Source organism: Etheostoma spectabile, chromosome 17, assembly GCF_008692095.1.
Source record: "Etheostoma spectabile isolate EspeVRDwgs_2016 chromosome 17, UIUC_Espe_1.0, whole genome shotgun sequence".
NCBI lineage: Eukaryota > Metazoa > Chordata > Actinopteri > Perciformes > Percidae > Etheostoma > Etheostoma spectabile.
In genome coordinates this window covers 12,894,208-12,915,154 of record NC_045749.1, presented here as the reverse complement: position 1 = coordinate 12,915,154, position 20,947 = coordinate 12,894,208, and the positions used below count along the sequence as shown (strand labels likewise).

The 20,947-nt window shown below is 41.9% G+C and overlaps 3 protein-coding genes across 4 annotated transcripts; 2 read left to right on the top strand and 1 right to left on the bottom strand.

Annotated features, from left to right (window-relative positions):
- Positions 1–392: 392 nt before the first annotated feature.
- On the bottom strand, positions 393–5,071 carry got1 (glutamic-oxaloacetic transaminase 1, soluble). The gene is made up of 9 exons (XM_032541214.1): positions 4,805–5,071; positions 3,568–3,749; positions 3,361–3,484; positions 2,929–3,041; positions 2,728–2,832; positions 2,457–2,607; positions 1,951–2,116; positions 1,702–1,844; positions 393–1,535 (listed from the first exon to the last, which is right to left on the bottom strand). Exons 1-9 carry the CDS (start codon positions 4,911–4,913, stop codon positions 1,396–1,398), a joined length of 1,233 nt encoding a protein of 410 aa, XP_032397105.1. The 5' UTR covers positions 4,914–5,071; the 3' UTR covers positions 393–1,395.
- Positions 5,072–12,611: 7,540 nt separating this feature from the next.
- On the top strand, positions 12,612–15,030 carry nkx2.3 (NK2 homeobox 3). The gene is made up of 2 exons (XM_032541215.1): positions 12,612–13,002; positions 13,970–15,030. Exons 1-2 carry the CDS (start codon positions 12,612–12,614, stop codon positions 14,608–14,610), a joined length of 1,032 nt encoding a protein of 343 aa, XP_032397106.1. The 3' UTR covers positions 14,611–15,030.
- Positions 15,031–18,224: 3,194 nt separating this feature from the next.
- nkx3.3 (NK3 homeobox 3) lies at positions 18,225–20,649 on the top strand. Of its 2 annotated transcripts, none has more exons than XM_032541216.1 (2): positions 18,225–18,688; positions 19,436–20,649. In XM_032541216.1, the coding sequence occupies exons 1-2, from the start codon at positions 18,409–18,411 to the stop codon at positions 19,957–19,959; spliced, it is 804 nt and encodes a 267-aa protein (XP_032397107.1). In that variant the 5' UTR covers positions 18,225–18,408; the 3' UTR covers positions 19,960–20,649. The 2 variants fall into 2 exon arrangements, with proteins under 2 accessions (XP_032397107.1, XP_032397108.1); XM_032541217.1 differs by having other exon boundaries at positions 18,450–18,688; positions 19,417–20,649.
- Positions 20,650–20,947: the final 298 nt, after the last annotated feature.

Genomic DNA, 20,947 nt, shown 5'->3' with positions numbered 1-20,947 from the left:
ATCTTTCAGCACCATGCTTTGACAGATTTTCAGTTGGTTAACAGATTTATATTTCTGAGGATTAATATACTGTTTGTATATTACTGTTTTATAATGTACAATTCAGATGATTATACTGTATAATTTACCCAAAGATATCAAGAGACAGACCATTTGTTCCGCAGAAGGAATACTTACATTATTAAAAAAAATGACCAAACTATTATTCTTGTGTTCTTTGTTTTTCCAATTTGAATATGTCCAATTTAAACTGATATAAAGTGTGTACAGTGCATTGTGTTTTTCTATAAACACTCACTTTAAATTATTTGCACAAGGGTTTATGGAGGATGTTGCATACATACAAACGTAATCATTGAATAAATTAATCATATGTTACAACAACACTTACATACTATTTATAGTTCTTTATTAGAATAGTGCATGTTATTAGAAGGTCTAGTAAGGAGAGACAAGCTGGTTGATCATTAGTGTGTGTGTGCCACTGACAATGAGGATCTTACATATAGTGCACTAGTGCTACCAACAGACATTTTCTGTGCAAACTCAACGTTCACTTGGCAGGTGCCTGTCAGAACCATAAACAGGATAGTTTGCAATTTATCCTCACTGAACATAAACTAGAAATAGAACTCCATAAATACAGATTAAAAGTAAGTTAATGGTATAACCCCTTTGGGCAGAAGAAGGTATCATTAATAACGCAGTTCAAGTTCAAAATATCTTCCTGAGAACGTTTGATCACATCACACCCAGCAGTAAACGTAATACTGCTAGTTCACTGAGACAGAAATTACATACTTTATTTTAATTGCTACCTCTAATTAAAGCTGCATTGAGTCAGTTCGGTCAGTGCTCTTAACAACCTTTAATCATTCATGCTAATTAAAGCAGGTTAAATAAAATTGAAAATGTATTATTAACACCTGAAATGGATGATTCATAACAGTATGACATTAAACATTTTTTTAGTTTAGTCAGCACTGCTGAGGTAATTGTAACACATACACATCCTAACCCTATTAAAAGGTCCTGGTAATAATGACACATGCACTAATATTACACTACATGTACAAAATCTGCGATTTCACACAACTATAAGTGGGAGACCATCATGAAGAAAACAGGGACAAATTATAAACACAATAAATTAAATAATTAATTCATAGCTGTGCATTGAGATAGACGTAGGTCCAGGATGTGTTTAGCCTAGCTTAGCACAAACACTAAAAAGAACAGGAAACAGGGCCAGTGAGCTGAGGGCTGTCTTTATATTTGTGCAAATTAAAGTTTATGTTTGCTCCAGAAAATCTGCTGGATGAACACGGTCACTGGAATCAGGTGGCTCAGGGCAAGGCAGTAAGAAGAACTGACAAGTGTGGGTAGTGTAGTCTTCTACTGGACCTTGGTGACGGCCTCATGGATGGACTCAGCCACGTAGTCTATGTTGTTGGTGGTCAAACCGCACATGTTGATGCGACCACTGCTCATTAGATACACGTGTTTCTCCTTCACCATATATTCCACTTGTTTGGCTGCAGGTAATACAGAAGAACCAGATTTAATTATTCATTGACCATGTTGACTGTGCTGAGCTGTGTGTGTGTGTGTGTGTGTGTGTGTGTGTGTGTGTGTGTGTGTGTGTGTGTGTGTGTGTGTGTGTGTGAAAAATGTTTGCTCCCTGCATATTATTGTACTCACGGTTAAGGCCTGTGAAGCTGAACATGCCAATCTGCTCTGTGATGTGGTCCCAGGTGCCCGGTGTCCCCAGAGCTTGGAGCTTAGCTTTCAGCTGAGCCCTCATCAACAAGACCCTGTCAGCCATTGTCTTCACATTGTCTTTCCTAGAGTCAAAACAATCATACACCGCAAAATACATCCTTTTTATGGCTGTTAAACCTTATGCAGTGCGTTGAGTGTTCTTTTTGTACAGTGATATTTTGTGCTGACCATTCAGTAAAGAGCTCAGTTGAGTTAAGAGTGATGGCAACAATGCGAGCTCCCTGAGACGGTGGGTTGGACCAAGTGGTCCTGACAATCATCTCCATCTGGGACAGAATTCGCTTCAGGTTGTCTGCATCACGAGCCACAACGGTCAGGTTGCCCACACGCTCATCTGAAGGCGCAAACACATGTCAAATATAAAAACATTATTGTAGCTATTACTTGTATATTGACATATTTACATCTACTGTCCTTTTTATGTATTAACTGAGTTTTAGTTATATGATATGTTTATGATATACAGTATTTTGCATGTTTGAAAAAAAAAAACACAGGTGAGGAGTAAGATTACAATAATCTAAGTTAGGGGCTTATCCTTTATTCTCCTATTGAAATGTGGTCATGTAAAGCACTTGTGACAGTCATTGTTATTAAGAACAGTACACATAATGTCCCCCTTTATCACTATTTTGCAAGCAAGCGACATCACAATGCACCCAGGGTCCACTCACTGTAGAGGCCAAAGTTCTTGGAGAACGACTGGGCGCACAACATTTCAAAGTCCATTGAGACAAAGTAGCGGACCGCCCAGGCATCTTTATCCAGACAGCCTGAGGCGAATCCCTGATAAGCCGAGTCGAAGAACACAAACAGATTTCTTTTCTGGAAAATAAAAGAATAGAATAAAAGATCCAACAATCATCATACTGTGATAAACAAGCAAAACCCTATCCTGTTTAAACCGACACGTATGCTTGTTGTGTGCACGTATGTCTACAATACCATCATAATTTCTGCAATCTGCTTCCATTGCTCGTGTGTGGGGTCTGTGCCAGTTGGATTATGGGCGCAGGCATGCAGGACAAAGATAGAGTGCTGTGGGCAACTCTGTGCGAAACAGAGAGAGAAGTACGGTAAACTCCTATGAAAATTACTAATGACTACAATTAAGTACTACTATAGTCCCTATCATACACTGCTTACCTCCAGGTCTCCAAGGAAACCAGCAAAATCAAGGCCCCTCTTCTCTGCGTCCCAGTACTTGTATGAACGGATATCCTCAAAACCGGCATTGGCGAATACAGCATTGTGATTTTCTGAAACAAACAGTAAGGAGAACCCTGACACCAGTGTTCTCACTTTATTGTTTCCTCTTAATACACAGGTAACTGATGTTTTATGAATGCTTATCACATAGGAACTGATAACAAATCAAGATCACTGATAATATGATGCAATTGTTTATTAATAGAGCACTGTACTCTATATCCTGAGTCTACGATCTATTTTAGTATTAAAAAGTCTCTGTAAAGGATTCAGAAATCAAAGTCCTTGAATGAGAAGCTTTAAATGTTCATTTCCACTCAGTGCTACTCCACGGTTTGTTTGTTTTTGAGTGTATGTGTGCACATGTACCCCAGGTAGGTGCAGACACATAGACAGGTGTTTTGGTGTTGTTGTTTCCATTGTAGAAACGCCTGAGAAATTCTGCACCCATCTTCAAAGCACCTGTACCACCCAGACACTGGACAGCCCCCACCTGGCAGTGACAGAGACAGACAGTTGGTTTAAATGTAAATAGATTAAAAACTGAAACATAGTGTGGACTGTTTGTACACAAACCCTGTTCTCCTGGATGGCAGGACTCTCATCTCCCAGTGCAATCTTAGAGGCAGAAGATCTGAATTCAGGCAGACCCAGGATGGGCAGGTACTCATGGTTTAACCGGTCATCATGCACAATGATCTTTTCCACATTTTTCACCACTGGTAAAACCCATGGCTGACCCTCATCTGTCCTGTAGGCTGCAAGGAATAATTTAAAGAAATCAATATTATAAAGAAAAAGCAGAAAAAATGGTGAAACCTTGATGTATTGCCCTTATGATTTTAGATAGCAATCAAGTATAAGTTTTAAGGGGGACACTATCACAGGGTCAAATAAAAGGAATGTCAAGATGACCCTGGAAAGATCTTACAATTGTAACAGACGTGCACTTTCATCTCCCTGTGTGTTTAGCCAGCTGAACTCCATGTCACCACTTGATAAGAACTAGAGAATACCATATCCTTTTTATCTTCATAACAGAGACCATCCACATGCTTTGCCACTCACTAATACATTTCAGGCTAAATACAATATACAGTTCCTTTTTTTCAAATGGCATGAAAAGGCACAATCATATGGTCTATATGTCAAATTTACTTTCTATCAATCCTCTTACTGTATACACAACTTGTTTCAGATCAAGGTATGACTTGTATTATACTAAACATTGTGTGGCCTACATTTCCCAGGTGCTCAGTAGCTGGTGACAATCTCTGCAGCCTGTGTTGCAGAGAGAAAGGGATTATAAGGCATCAGGCTCCTGTAGGATCATGGGACTAATCATGGCAGCCTCGTCCTGTCGTGCAGTGCCATAACATAGAGCTAAGCAATGTTTTACACACTGTTCCTTTGGAATGTAGCCTAAGCAGCAAGGATTACTACTTTTAATTACTACTTTTAATAAGATTAACACTGACAGCAGTTGCACCGAGGACTGAAATGTGCAATTTGTTAGCTTTAGGAGAGAAGCAGGACTAATGTTAAGCCATATATATTTCAACTTCTGCAAGTAGCTTGTTCTTATAGCATGAGGGAACAGTAATCCAATCGACTCCTTGGTACACAGAAGAGGGAGAAATAGAGGACACCACAGAGAACAGGGACAGAGATGATTTCACAGTCCTAATAGGTATACCATTACATAACAGGGATACGAAATCGTTTTAGCTCCGGTTTCTGCTAATAACCAAGTCAGACTGGTTGGTTGCTACAGGATACCGTTACCATGACTACTTGTGGACAACTCACTTACCTCCAACTCCGAGATTCACCTTCTTGGGAAATTGGTCGTTATTGAAATCCTGTGATAGCTTGAAGACAGCTACAGGGGCTGCTTGGGGGACATCAGAAAACACTGACATAGTTGCTATTCACTGGAGACTGTGGTGAAAAAAACCCGACGGTACAGCTACCGGGATGAAGGAGGACTTTCAACTTAAACTTGGATTTGGGGGTATGTTAAGTGAGTGTGAGTGGATTGACCAATTGAAATCCAGCTCTATCTGCCAAGCCAATCCCAGGATTGATCCCGGTTAGGTCAAAGTTCAAGATAGCCCAAACAACCGCTGTTGCAACTGTTACCACACCCGTCTAGCGTTAAGACTTTTACTGCAGTTAAATAAATCTCCACAAGGTGGTGCCACAGCCTCGTTAATCAATGCACCTGGAGCTTTCTAGTAGGCACTCATACTGTAGGAGAAGGAACTGACCACAACTTCTGGCATGACTTGTTTTCTGCAGAAATTTAGCTTATACTTACGATCATAAAAGTGCTCGTTTTTCTACTGAGAGACTCAGATTAATATTATAAGTGTCCCGGGGAAACCGAGGACGTCTGGTCACCCTACGCACAGCAATGTTTTCCATTTTATAGACAACATATTTGCCATCCAGTGCCAGCTCTGTTTCAGAGGTCCAGGCCGTAATTCCCATCATAAATATGAATTCAAACCTTTACTGAACAAACAGCTATAATGCTTGGGCTCGACGAGTAAGTTCATCATGTAAGGATGTGCTAATGAGTAGCCTATGTGCAAGTATCTTCATCTGTTCTGTCCTGAGGGCCTAGGCTGAGCTGTGGTGTAAACAAGCCGGCTCCACAGTGCTCTCCCCACAGCTGTCTGCAGGAACTCAAGTGGTTGATAAACGAGGGCCACTCCAGCCTGCTCTCCCCTCCCAGAATCGTGACTCTGTTGGAAAGCTTTTTGGCTATAGTGGGGCCAACCAAGATTGTGTCGTTAAAGCAGCACAAATTCATACTACTATACTAACAATGGGTCAAGTGATTTCTGATTAATAAACCATGGCTACATTATTTATGAACTATTAATAAAGTGTTATTAACTATAATTAGTGACACCTTTTTAAATAACTTTAGTGGCACAATTAATCCTAACACGGGTTATCACAGACCACCAAGTTGCTATTTTCCTCTTCTGTTTTGTCCCAGATGTTACTCACTTTCCCCATACCTGGTACCACCCCCATTCATCTGCTCGCTTCACTTTGACAGTAGATGTTTTCATTCTTTCCGACCAGGTGAGGGTGTCTCGTATGTTAGCTATCACTGTCAGCCCTGCAATTATGGGATTTGAGCGTCCAGAACAAGGCTCGGGGGCCCGGGGCAGGGTTTGGTGTGTACGTACCAGGGAGGCCCCAGGACCACGTCGGGCTGTGATGTGAAGTGTGAGTCAGAGCAAGGAGTGACAGGAGCAGCCTCTGGAAAGACAGTGCCCACGGGGGGAGTGTGTCACATCCAGATCAATGAGTTAGTCAGCCAAACATTCACAGGCATCTTCTCTGCATTTTCTTGACATTGATATGTGGAACATTTATTTTGGCATCTAGCAACGTAATGCAAGAATGACTAAAAAAAGGAGTTGTGCCAACAAGGTTCCTTTTATCAGTGTTTTGTTTTCCACGCAGGACGCCGACACTAAAACACACAAAGGCACACATTCAGGCACAAGACAGTCACATTCCAGCTGCGGCAACACTAAAACACAAACAGGAGCGTGTGCACACACACTGCAGCACATTCCAAGGGGGACGTTGCAGCGTTGCATACATGTTGCAATGGCCTCTCTGTCTCTGGGTCAGAGAGCTGTGGTGAGTGACCACCTTTTTAGCTTCCCGCCTTGTTTGTTTTCCAAAGACAGTGTCATCAATTCTCTAACAAGGGACTAGACACACCAACAACAAAGAGTACAGGACCTCCCTGTTGCTCCCTGTGTAGTCCAATGACTGATGGAGCATGCATGCATTAACAGACATCGGTGCTCTGTGCGTCTGGCTACATTCCAACTAGTGTATTTGTGTGTAAGTTTTGTGTGTCTGCGTAGATGTCTCTATTTGATATAAAAACCTGTCTTTTTTCCTTGTGCAAGCAAATATTTACACTTGGCTCTCGTATGTTCACCTGAGGGAGAGTATACATTGGATTGTGTATTCAAATTAATGATAACCATTTTCCAGATATTTAAAATCATTGCTTTGTAAAATGCAAATTATCAGACATCCCATCAGTAAAACCTTTTAACAAGTGCAGAACGTGAATGTCAGCGTTGCAACCACATTGGTTCCACAAGTGAAAATACATGAAGGTAAAAGTAAAGTTCTCTCCTTTTTGTTTAGACTCACTGAGACAGGCCATAAACCATCTGATATGGTTTTATGAGAGAAATCCTGTCAATGTCAATTCATGTGCCACATAATGAAGCAACAGAATAAAGGGATAGTTCAACGGAAATGTTTATTCACTTATTTTGCCTTTAGTTGTCTAACAGACAAACAGCCAGCAGCATGTCCATTTAGCTTAGCATAATGACTGAAAATGTAGAAACAGCTAGTCTGCCTCTGTCCGGAGGTAACAAAATCTAGCTACTCAGTTTCTTTAATCTAGACAAAAACCAAAGTGTTAAAACAACAAGTTAATGTTTTATCAAGAGGATAACATGTTAATCAGTGAGCTGTAGAGATGCTGCTAGGCGGCTAGCTGTTTTCACCCTCGTCTCCAGTCTTTGTGCTAAGCTAAGCTAAGCTAAGCAGCAACTGGTCTCTACAAGGAGTCAAATCAGCATATTTTCCAAAATGTCAAAGAAATCTTTAATTCCTTATCCTAAAAAATAATAAACTTAATTTATGTAAAACTTTTCTTAAACAAAGTTCAAACAAACTGTTTCAACTTTGATCATTGTTTTTGACAAGCATTATAATAACTAGAAAGGTCTGCTAATGTGCTTGTCACTCACTGCTTTTCACTGATATAGCCTTTACCCTATAAGGCTGGGTGGGACCTCCACACAAGGTCTACAGTGTGCTATTCTAATTGATTGATGTTGTCTTTTGGCCACTCAGGCTCTCCATGCCTCAACTTTATACAAATATGCTTGCAAAGAAACAAAGACAGGAAGTGGAAGACTCACGTTTAACTTTTTTTTTTACCCAGACTGCTTATTTTCTGTCTGCATAAAGCCAAAAACAATGATAGGTGACAAAAAACCTGACTGTCTATCATGATCCTTAATAATTTATTAATCCACATGGGGAAATCCTCATGGGAAATTATGTTCTCCCATTCATAGACGGAAACAGCATCGTTTGGTGTTTTATACAGTAATTATTTACAAAAAAATGAACTTTATGGAGTCTGAGTTTTGCCAAAACAAACTGTCAATTTGATAAAGATCCCACCATGGTTGCTGCAAAGACAGTTGCATTTTCTGTCAAGGATGTTTACCGCTTGAAGTCAGGATGCATGCATGCTTTTATTTTACGGTAACATTGTCTTTCCCAAGAGAGCCATTACTGGTCAAGAAAATCCCTCCAGTAGCAAGATGAACTTGATTCAACCTTTTGATATTTTTTTCCCAATGCCAAATAGGACGGAACATACATGCAGTATAAAAGGATTATTCAAGGCCCACACATCCTATTAGGTTAAACCCGCCTCCCTGCAGCTTATTTATCTACATGGCCTGTGTGGCAGCAGAGAGGATAAACATATTTAGGTTGCATGATTCCTCCCAAACTACATTCCCAACACCGTAGATCACAGACATTACAGCCCCTACATCCCCCTGTTAGCGCTCATATATACAAACACACACCTGCTAGGGCAAGGCCGTCCGGGAGAGAATTACAGCAGGCTAATTTATGAGACCCAGGGGAGGGCAAAGGGCAGGGGACCCAGACCGGCCTGAACTCACTTCCTCATTTCATGGTCTCCAAGTTAGACCCTTGATACACAGAACAGGGCTTTGGTTCTCAAACACATCAACCTCTTACAGTCTTTCAAACAAACGATCTAATTAGGGTATTTTGTTCCTAACCTGGTTAACACAATGAGCCCACAGGGACTGGTTCAATATGCAAGTTAGCAAGCACCTCAGACCCGCCATTGTGTAATATTTGGCACTTTCAGAGCCGAATGTAAGTGGGTGAGAACAGGGCTTTGCTCAAAATCTGGCCTCGGGCTCGCCTCTGGCCTCCTCATTTCCTCCAGTAAGAAGCCCTGTCATCCGTCACCCGGGCCCAGGCAGGGGCACAATAGCACAGTCTGGGTCCTGGCTACTGACACAATCACGTGGGTTGCTGATAAGCCTCACCTTCCGGGACCCAGGAGAACTGAGCCCTTACTAACAGCTTGGTCCTACAGATGACCAAAAAAAATGAAAAAAAAAAAGTACATTACAAGCTGCATGAGGAAAGCACACTCTGCATGTAATTGTGCTGGTCTTCTTATTTTCAAGGTCCTTTAATCTTTATGGCATCCTGACTTCCATATTGCAACACGCTCTCCTAATGCAAACTAATGGGGAAAAGCTATCACACCCTATTAGATAACCCAGTCACACAGATTGCGCGGACACACTTGAGCTAATCTATTTTCCTAATGTAACAATCTATTGTTGTATTGACAAGTGGATAGTCATACTTCAGTTCCTCGTCAAACAAATTCAGGCTGTTATAGTAACACCTGTAAACAACCAGCTCCTTTGTAGAAAGATGTTAAGTGCTCTCCTGCAAAGCTCTGTCAAGTCATAATAACACACATCTTCTTTCCACACACACACGCACACACACAGCCTGTACAGTGCACCCACAGACACTGGAGGTGTTGATGCTTTCTTTACCACTGCGGTAAAAACCCTCAGATACCAATCACCTCTCGGCTTTACAGGAGCAGAGACCACAGGGGAAAGATAATTGCAGTCATTATTGAGTCATCAAACTTTCATTCTGCATGGAGGGATCTGCTGTGTTTAGAGTACAGTCAACCGTACATCTCCGTGTGGCTCGGTGTTGTGGGCCTGCAACCCCGGATGTGACTATACACCTGCCCACTCTGTAGAGAAGACACTGCTTCGAGTAGTTGATATGGAGAAGAGGGGGGGGAGGGGCAAGAAGAAACATGTTCAGCAACGCCTTTAAAGAACTCACCAGAAAGTGAATTGTGAAGAATTCATGATTATAATATGGCTGCTGTAAACGTGAAAAGTAGTCTTTTATTCAGTAGGCCTTTATTCAGTAGGCCTACGTTATTTTCCTCGTTGGTTGTGTGTCAAACAAATGATGTCCAGAGCGCTGCAGTCTATCCGTGCCGACCTCTGCTGTGGGCCTGACCTTACCCACCTTATCACGATGATTCTGAAATGAAGATGATGTATTGTTGCACCCGAGCAGTTCCTTGACACTCTCTGGGAGTCTGGGTTTTGTTACAGGCAGGAAACAGACTCTTCCGCTCCGTAAACACGCTTCTCTGCTTGGCCACTTTTGGGCTGTCGGTGGCACGCGAAGACCACTGACCATGGTCAGGTGAGGACTCGCGAGGCTGCAGCCCAGGGTTGGCGTTCGCTCGTGTGTGCGTGTGTTCGCGTGTGTGTGTGTGCCGGGGTAATTGCGCCATTAGCGCGGCCCCGTGTCTCTGACCCGTGACGTTTGGAATTTACATGAAAAAGGCTGCAGCGGCCTGTAGCGCTGACTTTTCTGCGTGAGTCAGATACTGCTGCTTGCTATTCTCGTTCATTTACTACTGCTAGCTTTTCTCGTTCATTTACTAGCCTACTGCTAGCTTTTCTCGTTCATTTACTAGCCTACTGATAGCTTTTCTCGTTCATTTACTACTGATAGCTTTTCTCGTTCATTTAACCACCTCAGTCTTAGTTAGCGAATAGTGTGCACCTTAACATTTAAAAAATGTATTCTGTCGTCGTCTCTATGCAACGGATTTTGATTTCTGTTTGGTCCGTGGTCTCTTGCACTGCACTCAATAATAGGCTGTGACTTATTTGGGAAAAACAAACCCGCCAGATTTACAGCCTTTTTTAGTCCTTTACCAGCCAATACATTCCACTTAAGTCCTCGTAAATTCCTAGTATCTCGCTATTGACATTGTGAAAACTAGCATATATTTGATGTATTCGTATAAATAAATCTTGAGACTATTTGAGTTGTTTCACCAGTTTCCCGGGTCCACTAGGCTGACCCTCCAAAAGCTTCTTTGCTTTTTGTCCCCTCTGCGGGAGGGGTGCAGCCTACCCTAATGCCTGTTTTCCGAGCTAATTCCCTACCCTATTTCTCCACTTAAACGGAACATTTTAAAGACATAGATCTCCAGAAGAGGGGAAGACGCTGCCCTAATCTAAACAAGTCTTGTTGATGGTGAGCGGATGAGATCATGTCGACATGCCCTCCTTTTCTTTCCACACGGTTTGGAGGCAATGGGCCTTCAGACCCTGGCGCCTGCACTTGGCAAGAGGCGACCAGGAGGGAGGTGTCCCGTTACAGCGTGTTGTCCACACAGGTAGGTCTACAAATCAAGAGATATTTCACATATTTAAAAAAACAAACAAAAACATTATAAATAAGACAAAACTTGTTGGGAATACTGGGAGTCTGCTAACATGAATCTGTGACTATAGTCACACGCCCAACGTAAAGAAGAGTTTATGCCCAAACGTAGGCTATGACGTTTTTAAGCAGGACGCATCATTGATGTTAATATTATCAATATGATTGGACTATTCTTATTTAAAGACAATATATAAAAACAATCTTTTGAATTAAAATGATTTTGCAGCGACATTAATGATTGCCTTTATGTGTAACACTGGCTGCACATAAAACGAATTATATGAATTGAGCAAACTGTCTTGTAACATTTTACCCAGGGCTTTTTTCCAGAAATACTGACCTAATGTCAAGGGAAAGCATCGTCGTGGCCAAATGTTGGTGGAAAAGAATTCTACAACTTTCTCAAATTATAAGGAGACATAAATAAAGCACTACATTTATATTCGTCATATCTCCTTGGGTTGCCAATTTTATCCCATTTCCCACAGTTGCGGCATGGTCTCTTATCCACGGATTGCCGAGACAGGAAACGAAGATACGTCTAATCTTAAAAGCACCGTAGTGATGAGGTGGAGAACTGTGATGTCGTGGGACCACTGAGAGACAAGAAGATAATAGTGCTATTCGAGTTCCCTACCAATTACTTACCAAATGAAGGATTTAGCTGTTTAAACTGTTTTGATGATACAAAATTAAAAAGGCGTGTTTGCTGCCTTTTCGCTTTTACTGTTTTCTTTTGGAAAAACAAAAAGAAAAATGTAATAAAAGCTTCCTTACCTTTGTTACCTTTATCAGTTTGAGGGGAGTCGATAGTGTTAATATTATTTCATAAATGAGTCTTTCTGACACAAGACGACAGCGAGAGTGAGAGCAGTCCCTCCCCCGCTTCAGGACGTCACTGAAAGGGAGAGGACAGCACCTTGGCTGACCCAGCTCTTTCTCAGATAACTGAATTCAGCCAACCAAACAGGATCGACCTCTCTCTTTCTCTCTCAGCCCTCCAGCCATAGACACACAGCCAAGGAGGGATGTCACAGCTGAAAGAAAACCAGTCCTCCTCCAGCTGCATGAAAAACAAGCAGTTTGCGTCTATTATTCACGCGTACGCACGGTTTTGCTTTTACGCGTCGTCCGGAGACAAATTGGTCCAATTTTGGGCCTGTTGACAATTTGTTACGTGTGTCATCTATCCGTTGGTGGTAATAATGCTCCCCAGTCCGCTCATAACTTCTTCCACCACGCCTTTCTCTGTGAAAGACATTCTGAAGTTAGAGTTGCAGCAACAATCTCAGCAGCACCAGCTCCAGTTTATCTCCTGCTTCGGTCTCTCCGGCGCGTTGTCACAGCCGGGACCTTTCCCAAATAAACCGTTCCGGTCTCATTCGCCACCCTCCTGCATGCTGGCCGGTATGGACAGTCCGAGTCCCGTAAGCTCCGGCCTCTCGGAGAGCGAGGAGAGGATGTCGTACCTCAACACGCTGCCTGTGCAGGACCGGCTGGCGGAGCCCGGGCTGCCAGGGGAGATGTTCGGCAACCCGGCGCAGAACCACTCCGCAGAGCTCCGGCGGGGGACCGAACAAGAGGACAGAGATAGCAGTGAGTACACATTCTAATAATAAATATGTTCATCCAAAACTGAGTGAGGATGATGATGGCTGTCGTTGTTATTGGTAACTGTACCAGCATGGACAGAGAAGACAGGCAGAGGAGTCAATTTAGAATCAAAAGTCCATCAAACTTATAAATTTGCCTATTCTGCAAAAAACAAAACAAAAAAAAACATTAGGCTGCATCTAATTTTGAGATTTTGCTGTAGAAATAACTTCTGAGAACAGACAAGTTATTTGTTGATTCCTGTATAGATGACTAGTAAATACACACCTAGGGAATAAGTAAGCTATTGTGGGTTTTACTAATAGTTTAAAAAAAAGGAAACATATAGCCTACTAAATATAGCAGTTACCACCTTTCACGATGAACGCCCATTGTTGCTGCAAGCTTTATACACAGCGACTAAGCTGCAATTCAGTACTGTTTACATCTGAAGTGATTTGTATTTTTAACAATTCATATAACAATCCATAAACTAAACTTTCTTATGAGTTGCCTTATGTGCATTAATCGTCACAAAAATCGGCAGCAATCTTAAAATAAAATATTGACCTTCAACTTTAATTTCCCAGATCTAAATATTAGTTAAAATCCACGGATGAATTAAGAAATACTTCTTACTCTTTCATTAAGTCCTGTTTGAAACCAACTGTTGATTTATTTCCTACTTGCAAAAGGCTCATAAAGCAATTTTCAATCCAGTAGACCTAGAATTTATTATCATTTTGTTTTTTGAAAAATATATTTTATTAATATTTAAAAAGGTGAATATTTTGCTGAAATAATGAAAAATATAGTTAATAGATTTTTCAAATCCACAACAAATCTGCTTCGCTTTAAAGAAAGTTAACATTTAAAAATGAATGATTTCATGTGTATCAGTTTTGTTGGATATAAATAGTGCATAACTTTTTAGCTTTGATGTGCATTTAAATGTTTCTTTTCCACGCAGAGAGCTGCGGTGCGTTGCGGGGTGATTCTGAGGATCCAGACTCAGAGAAGCCTGCCACCAAGCAGCAGAGGAGCAGGAGGAAACCCCGCGTCCTCTTCTCCCAGGCTCAGGTGTTTGAGCTGGAGCGGCGCTTCAAGAATCAGCGCTACCTGTCCGCCCCGGAGAGAGAGCACCTGGCCAGCTCCCTGAAACTCACCTCCACCCAGGTCAAGATCTGGTTCCAGAACAGGAGGTACAAATGCAAGAGACAGCGGCAGGACAAGACTCTGGAGATGGCAGGTCATCACCATCACCATCCCCACCCACCGCCGCCCAGGAGGGTGGCTGTGCCGGTGCTGGTACGGGACGGGAGGCCTTGTCTGACTGGATCCCAGAACTATAACACTTCTTACACAGTCGGAGCTCCAAACCCGTACAGCTACAATGGTTATCCAGCCTACAGCTACAACAACTCGGTGTATACTAACACGTACTCCTGTACTTATTCTAGTTTGCCTGCTCTGCCGCCCAGCAACACCACTGCTAATGCTTTTATGAACATGAATTTAGGAAACCTCGGTGCACAGACGCAAAGCCAGGCGTCCCAAGGACCAGTCGTCACACCCTGCCAGGGAACTCTACAGGGCATCAGGGCATGGTAGCGCAGACTTTACGCACAATCACAACTGGGAGAGACTTCCCTTGGATGGCTCAATGGACTCAAGCATGTAAACGTGATCAACTAATGCAACGAAAGCACAATTTGAAACTCAGTAATAGAGTCGACTCAAGGCAGGCCTATGTGCCAGGCCTATGTGGAAACCCTAACCCGTTGACTGGGATACAAACCAGTTTGCGCATTTTTCTCTGAGCCACAATTTTTAGAAAACGTATTACACCTGCTGTCGGTTATTTGATTCTCGGAGTGAATGTAGCCGATTAGCAAAGACTGTGCGTAATGTGGCATATTGTGGTTCAAAATGGATGTAAAGATGTACGACAAAAATAAAGGGAAACGCATTTCTAAGCATAAAGTATAGCCCAAAATGAATGTGGCCTAATAAAAATCTGCAAGAAAATAACAGTAAAGACCACAATTGCTAATGCGTTCGTGTTGTGTTTTTTTGTTTTGTGTTTATAGTGTGATTTGTTTTTGACCATCAGACTTTGTTGTTTTAAACTCTAAAAGTGAATGTGCTTGAATCCTTGCTATGCGTGATGATTAAAATGGGCGCTTTTACTTTAGGGCTGTTTTTACGCTCAAGTTATGACGAACATTATCACCGAAGATCAAATTAAATGATACAACAAGCATAACAACAAACGTGACTGCATTGTTCTGTGCTGTGTTTTGTGTGTGTGTGTGTGTGTGTGTGTGTGTGTGTGTGTGTGTGTGTGTGTGTGTGTGTGTGTGTGTGTGTGTGTGTGTGTGTGTGTGTGTGTGTGTGTAAGGAACTTAAACAAGTAGGTTGCATTAAAAAAAGTTCTTACAGTCAACAGGGTCTTTATCTATTGTATTTCAACACTCAAATGAATAGAATGGGCAACTTAAATACATTATTATTTTATAAGCAAATACACAGTTCCACATCTTCTCAAATAGTTTCTCAAGCCAAGCAAGCATTTTTTTTCCGAGAAAGCTTGTAGTAGACTTTGGCCTGAGACAAGAACCAGAAACAGAGAATTTAGAGGGGAGCTGATGTCCGGTCAGGAGACAGAGATGGACATTAACCAGACCGCCAGCATCCTCGGGAACCACAGAGAGAAGAAACTCACAGAGCTTTAATAAGAAATATGGTTTGATTTTTGAAAATCTTTTTTTTTTATTGTATACCACCGAAATATAGTACATAGCCTAAATAAATAAATGAAATACTTTAAATCGTATTAGGCTACTCTAAATAACAATAAAGTTTAAGTAGCTTGCCATTAATTGTATAATTAGATTATATCATAATAAACAATCAAAATAATAACCCAGTTCCAATTACAAGGCCACGCACACACACACGCGCACACACACACACACACACACACACACACACACACACACACACACACACACACACACACACACACACACGTTAGCCGTTAATTGGAGATGGACTTAAGAAAACACCTTCACCTCCTAGGCATGGTCGATACGCAGACACTATTAATGGAGATGAATGGCAACGTAAACAGAGTGTTTGTCTCCTCTGATAGCCTCACTGGCCACTTCCCCTGGCTACTGCACTGCCGGTAGGACATACCTGGAGTCGGCTCTAAGTGCTGCAGAGTCACTAGTGTAAATAGAGCTGGCGACAGGACGGCGATGCCTGAGGACGCGGCCTGGCCACGGCTGCTCTGACAGGCGCTGCGATCGCTATCTTGCGCTTCCAAAGATAGCAGCTCGGATCATCGCAGCGCTAGGCGTGGAGTTTCCCAAAACAAAGTCTCCAATGGCAACCACTCAAGGAGCTCACAAAGCAACAAGGGCCCAAATATAGAGAAGGAAAAGTGCGTGGATGAAGCTGGAGTAAAGGCGCTCCCATTAGGTGGACCTTTCAAGTGTTCCAAACGCCAACATGGCATCAGATGGACATTTCTCCAGACTATAGCCATTATCTTAAATTTACCTTAGAATTTAAAAAAAATGCTCTTTTAATCAGGCTTCTAAGAAAATGTAAAATTAACTTGGAATGGTCTAAGTATAGAGGGTGTGCTTGTCGTACAGATTGAACAAACCTCTGAGACAAACGTGGTTTATAAATAAAACTGGCTTGAGTTGATGCATCACAAATATGACTTTTCTTTTGTGCTAACGGAAAGGTAATTTTTTTTTCCAGCACATATTTTTTAGTAGGCCTAATTGCTGTAGATATTTAGTGGATGTACAAAAGATCTTAAACGTTGTAGAGAAATGTATAGTATTTGGACGCGTGTTGCTTATGATGGCTGCTTAATTCAGATAGTATATCCAACTGTAACACAGTCAACCATGTTATAAGTATTATCTGAATTCCAGGGTTTTGCTGATTTTAGTTGTGGTGATGACATCTCGTGGTTTGAACACATTTAAGTGTGCCAGTACTTCCATGTTTCCCATCCGGGCATGTTGTGACACCTTGGAGCTGATCTGGCTCTGTGGCAAACAGAGAGATTTTTCTGTTTAGTCAGAGGAAGTAAAACAAAACAACACGGAGGAGGCAGATCACTGCATCTGTCATCGCGTCTTCTCATTGAAAGGTAGGCCTCTGTGTGTGTGTGTGTGTGTGTGTGTGTGTGTGTGTGTGTGTGTGTGTGTGTACGAGACAGAGATAGAGCGAGAAGAGTTAGAGAGAGGGGGGGGGGGGTGTATACGCGTTTCTATTTCCTTTTTTTCACTTTGGGAACCATGCATCATGACCACACGGCGGCGCTAACCACCTTTAAGCAACAAGGCTGGACGTCTTTTCTTCACACTTTAAAACTTTATGGCAAATCAGTTATTCAGTGAAATTTCATTAAGGGGCTTTGTTAACATACATTGTGATTTAATGACCTCGTAGTAACCAAAACCTCAGTCTATGGCCTACATTTAAACTTACACAACTGTCAAAATGATCATACCTGTCTGCAATTGTATGCGCAAAAGAGAACAAAAACATTCACCATCACGAAGAATTGTATGTTAAATTGAATTGACTGGAGCCATTTAAATTTAGAAGGGTCCTGTCCAAGTACTGTAGAATTAAGTGAAAGCTTAAATCAAAATTGTATATAAACAGCTGTACTTCATATGTAAGAAGGAGGCTGCAGAATTGTGGAAGCATTTAAAACCACATTGTCACATGGGAAAGCCTGCACGTCGTCTTGGCAGCGTTTTACGCACGTTTAGCGAACTTTACTCATCGGGTTTTCTTATTCCAATTTAACACTCGGTAAACACACAGTGGCTGAAAGTGCTCCACTTAGCAAAAATACTTCACAACATTTACTCTGAGTCTCTAACTCATGTCCAAAATTCACTGAAATAAACCGTATCAAAATTCCCAACATTATCGAATAGCACTCCTTGTCTCAGGCTCTGAATAATTATGGAGCTATTGAGCATTTTTAAATAACTAACAGCGTTCGTAATTTAAGCTCATACAAGTAACATACCCAAAAATACCTCGTCTGGAAAATCAGTGTCCATCGTCCTCAATCGAGCGCGCAGACCAGCATGGAGCTGGGCGGTGCGGAGGAGGGACCAGGCAGAAAAAACAGCCTATCGAAGGTTAACTGGAGCTGCTGCTGAGAATATTGCAAAAGACTTGACAGCTCCCGGTGTAGGCTGTTCATTAGCAGACCGGACTTAGATCACCACAATTAAATTAAAGCAATTCCAGAGAGCGGAGAAAAGATCAAATCAGTAAGGGATTTTGCTTTCGAGTGGCTGATGCCTCTAAATAAATCTCATGGGAGCGTGAGGGCATACCTGTGCTCTTATTTTAATCATGGCATTACGCTTTTCGTCCTTCACCATCAAAGACATCCTCACCGGATGTGATGCCCGGGGGAAGCCCTGTACCAGGAGTACAGAGGAGCTGTGCGCACCAAAGCGCAACATCGGCACCGGGCATGGTACGAGAGTCTCCGATCGGTCTCACCAAGACGTGAATGAGAACCGCATCCACCGGGAGAGACTTCCTGCTGATCTCAGGCTGTCTGTTGGCAATGTCCGATCAGCTACCTCCAACAAGGAGGCCACAGGAGAGGAGACTGAGCTCAGTGAAGGTGAGCAATTTTATTCTATTCGACAGTTAAGACTCGGTGGTTTTAAACTATAACAAAATATGACAATCATTTGACAACTTCGCTTGTTCCCGGGATTTAGATCATATTTGCGCATCTTGAAATAAGACAGATAAAGAAAAGACCATTTAAAGGGAAAAATAGGCTACAATCTTGCTTTGGAAACAGGGCGAATTAGTCTCACCTCAATGGCATGTTCGTGTCATCTTTTCAAAATGAAATGTTTTTGATTCACAACAGTATACTTGTATGATGGAATATTTTCAGCAGTATTTACAGTAATTAGACTATATTTATTATTTTCCCGGTTTAAAAGAGCTGGTCCAAAGATCTCCAAAAAGCCATATTTGACTCATAAGGTTCTGTGTCAATATGATTGAGGGCCACCAATAGCATATATGTTTGTTACAAAAATGCCATTTAATAGTTTTATAATCTTTCGTTTTTCGCCCAGCCAGACTTGGTTGTCTGGTGAAGGTAACAGGCTGTGGTACACTACTGCAAATGTGGTGTATAATCTGAGAGTTTTGCTCGTCATCTAAAATCAGTATTTATTCCATAATATCCCCTGAACTTCTGACTGTGTAAAAGGGATATGAGAGAGGAAAACCTCTTATTGGCCAACATGAACACCTTGTAGAAGTAACCTCTCAGCCAGGAGCTCTAGCGTTACGAGTTTGACAGAGAAAACACACTTATTGTCATCACAGGTTTCTATTGTCTTTGCAGAAGAGCAACCGCACGGCGTGGAGCGGGATGAACGGAAGAAAGAGGAGGCGGAGGCAGAGGAGGACGGATGTCACCACGGCGGGGAGACGGTCAGCTGTTCGTCCGACAAGCAGCGGTGCAGGCCGGGTGCGAAGAAGCGCTCCAGGGCGGCCTTCTCTCACGCACAGGTCTACGAGCTCGAGCGCCGGTTCAACACGCAGCGGTACCTGTCAGGTCCTGAACGGGCCGAACTGGCAGAAACTCTAAAACTCACAGAGACCCAGGTGAAAATCTGGTTTCAGAACCGGAGATATAAAACCAAACGGCGCCAGATGGCGGCCGAGCTGGCGGCGTGCAGCTCACCGAAGAAAGTAGCGGTACAAGTGCTGGTGAGGGACAATCAAAAGCAGTACCGTGAATCGAATAGAGTACACATCCCTATGACTGTGCCCCTGTACCACCAGGCCTACCAGCACCACCCCTACCTGCACTACTGCTGCCAGCCCTGGAGCAGGGGCAGTACGTCCTGTGGAGGGATGCTCTGAAGCCCTCTCATATCTTCAGAGAATACATGACTGGGACAAATGTTTCTCCCAACTCAAGGTGCTGGCAGCTTTCTGTACGGTCAATGGATCACCCTTTTGTTTTCCGTTTGTTTCCTAGTAGGGTTCCTTCTTGTCTTATAGATGCCAGTTTAGCTATGGGCTTCATAAAATGTATCTCACAATGACTAAACATGGACATACTCTATAAATTGTTAAAATCAAGGAGATTAAAATAACAATACAACAAGTGTTTGCCTGCAGTGTGGGCATGCATTACAAAGCTATAGACTGTCAAATAGGCTCATTTTACATTACTGTGTGAAGACTTTCTTTTTTAAATTTAAGACAAAGTGTGTATGGTTTTTATTTTGTAATAATGTACAAAAAAATAATAATGTAAATGTGACAAATGACTTACTCAAACTTTCTTCCTGATGTGGTGGGTAGTTTTGTCATTATCCTGTTTTCTATCTCCTCTTCTATTACCTTTCATATCTTTTTTAAGACTAAAAGGGGCTGTACACCAATTTTGAAGGGGTTCAGAAAAACAGTGAGTTTTGTCTTATTTCTTGTTACTAAGGGGATGGTTGGCTGACATTTTTTAATTTCATATTTCAGCATTCCCATGCAAGGTTGATTAAAAAAAGGTTGTAAATTATTGTTATAGTTTGATTGCGTTATCTTAAATGATTTATGCTTTGCATTTTTATTTTACAGGTGGAATGAGTTTTACTAACACAGTGCTACAATTTGAAGAGGATAGTGTTGTTTTTTTCTAAATCAAAGGCGAGTTAGCAATTAAACATTAAAAATGCTGGAAAAGGTGTTTTCATTTTTTTTTTTAAACTTAAATTTAAGATTGAGTACCCCTCCACACACCAGTAATTTTCACTGAATATCTCAATACTGAGACAAAAAGGTTAAAAGTGACATTTAGTGGGTAATCGCAACAATATCCTACAATTAAGCCCACTTAACATTTATGCTT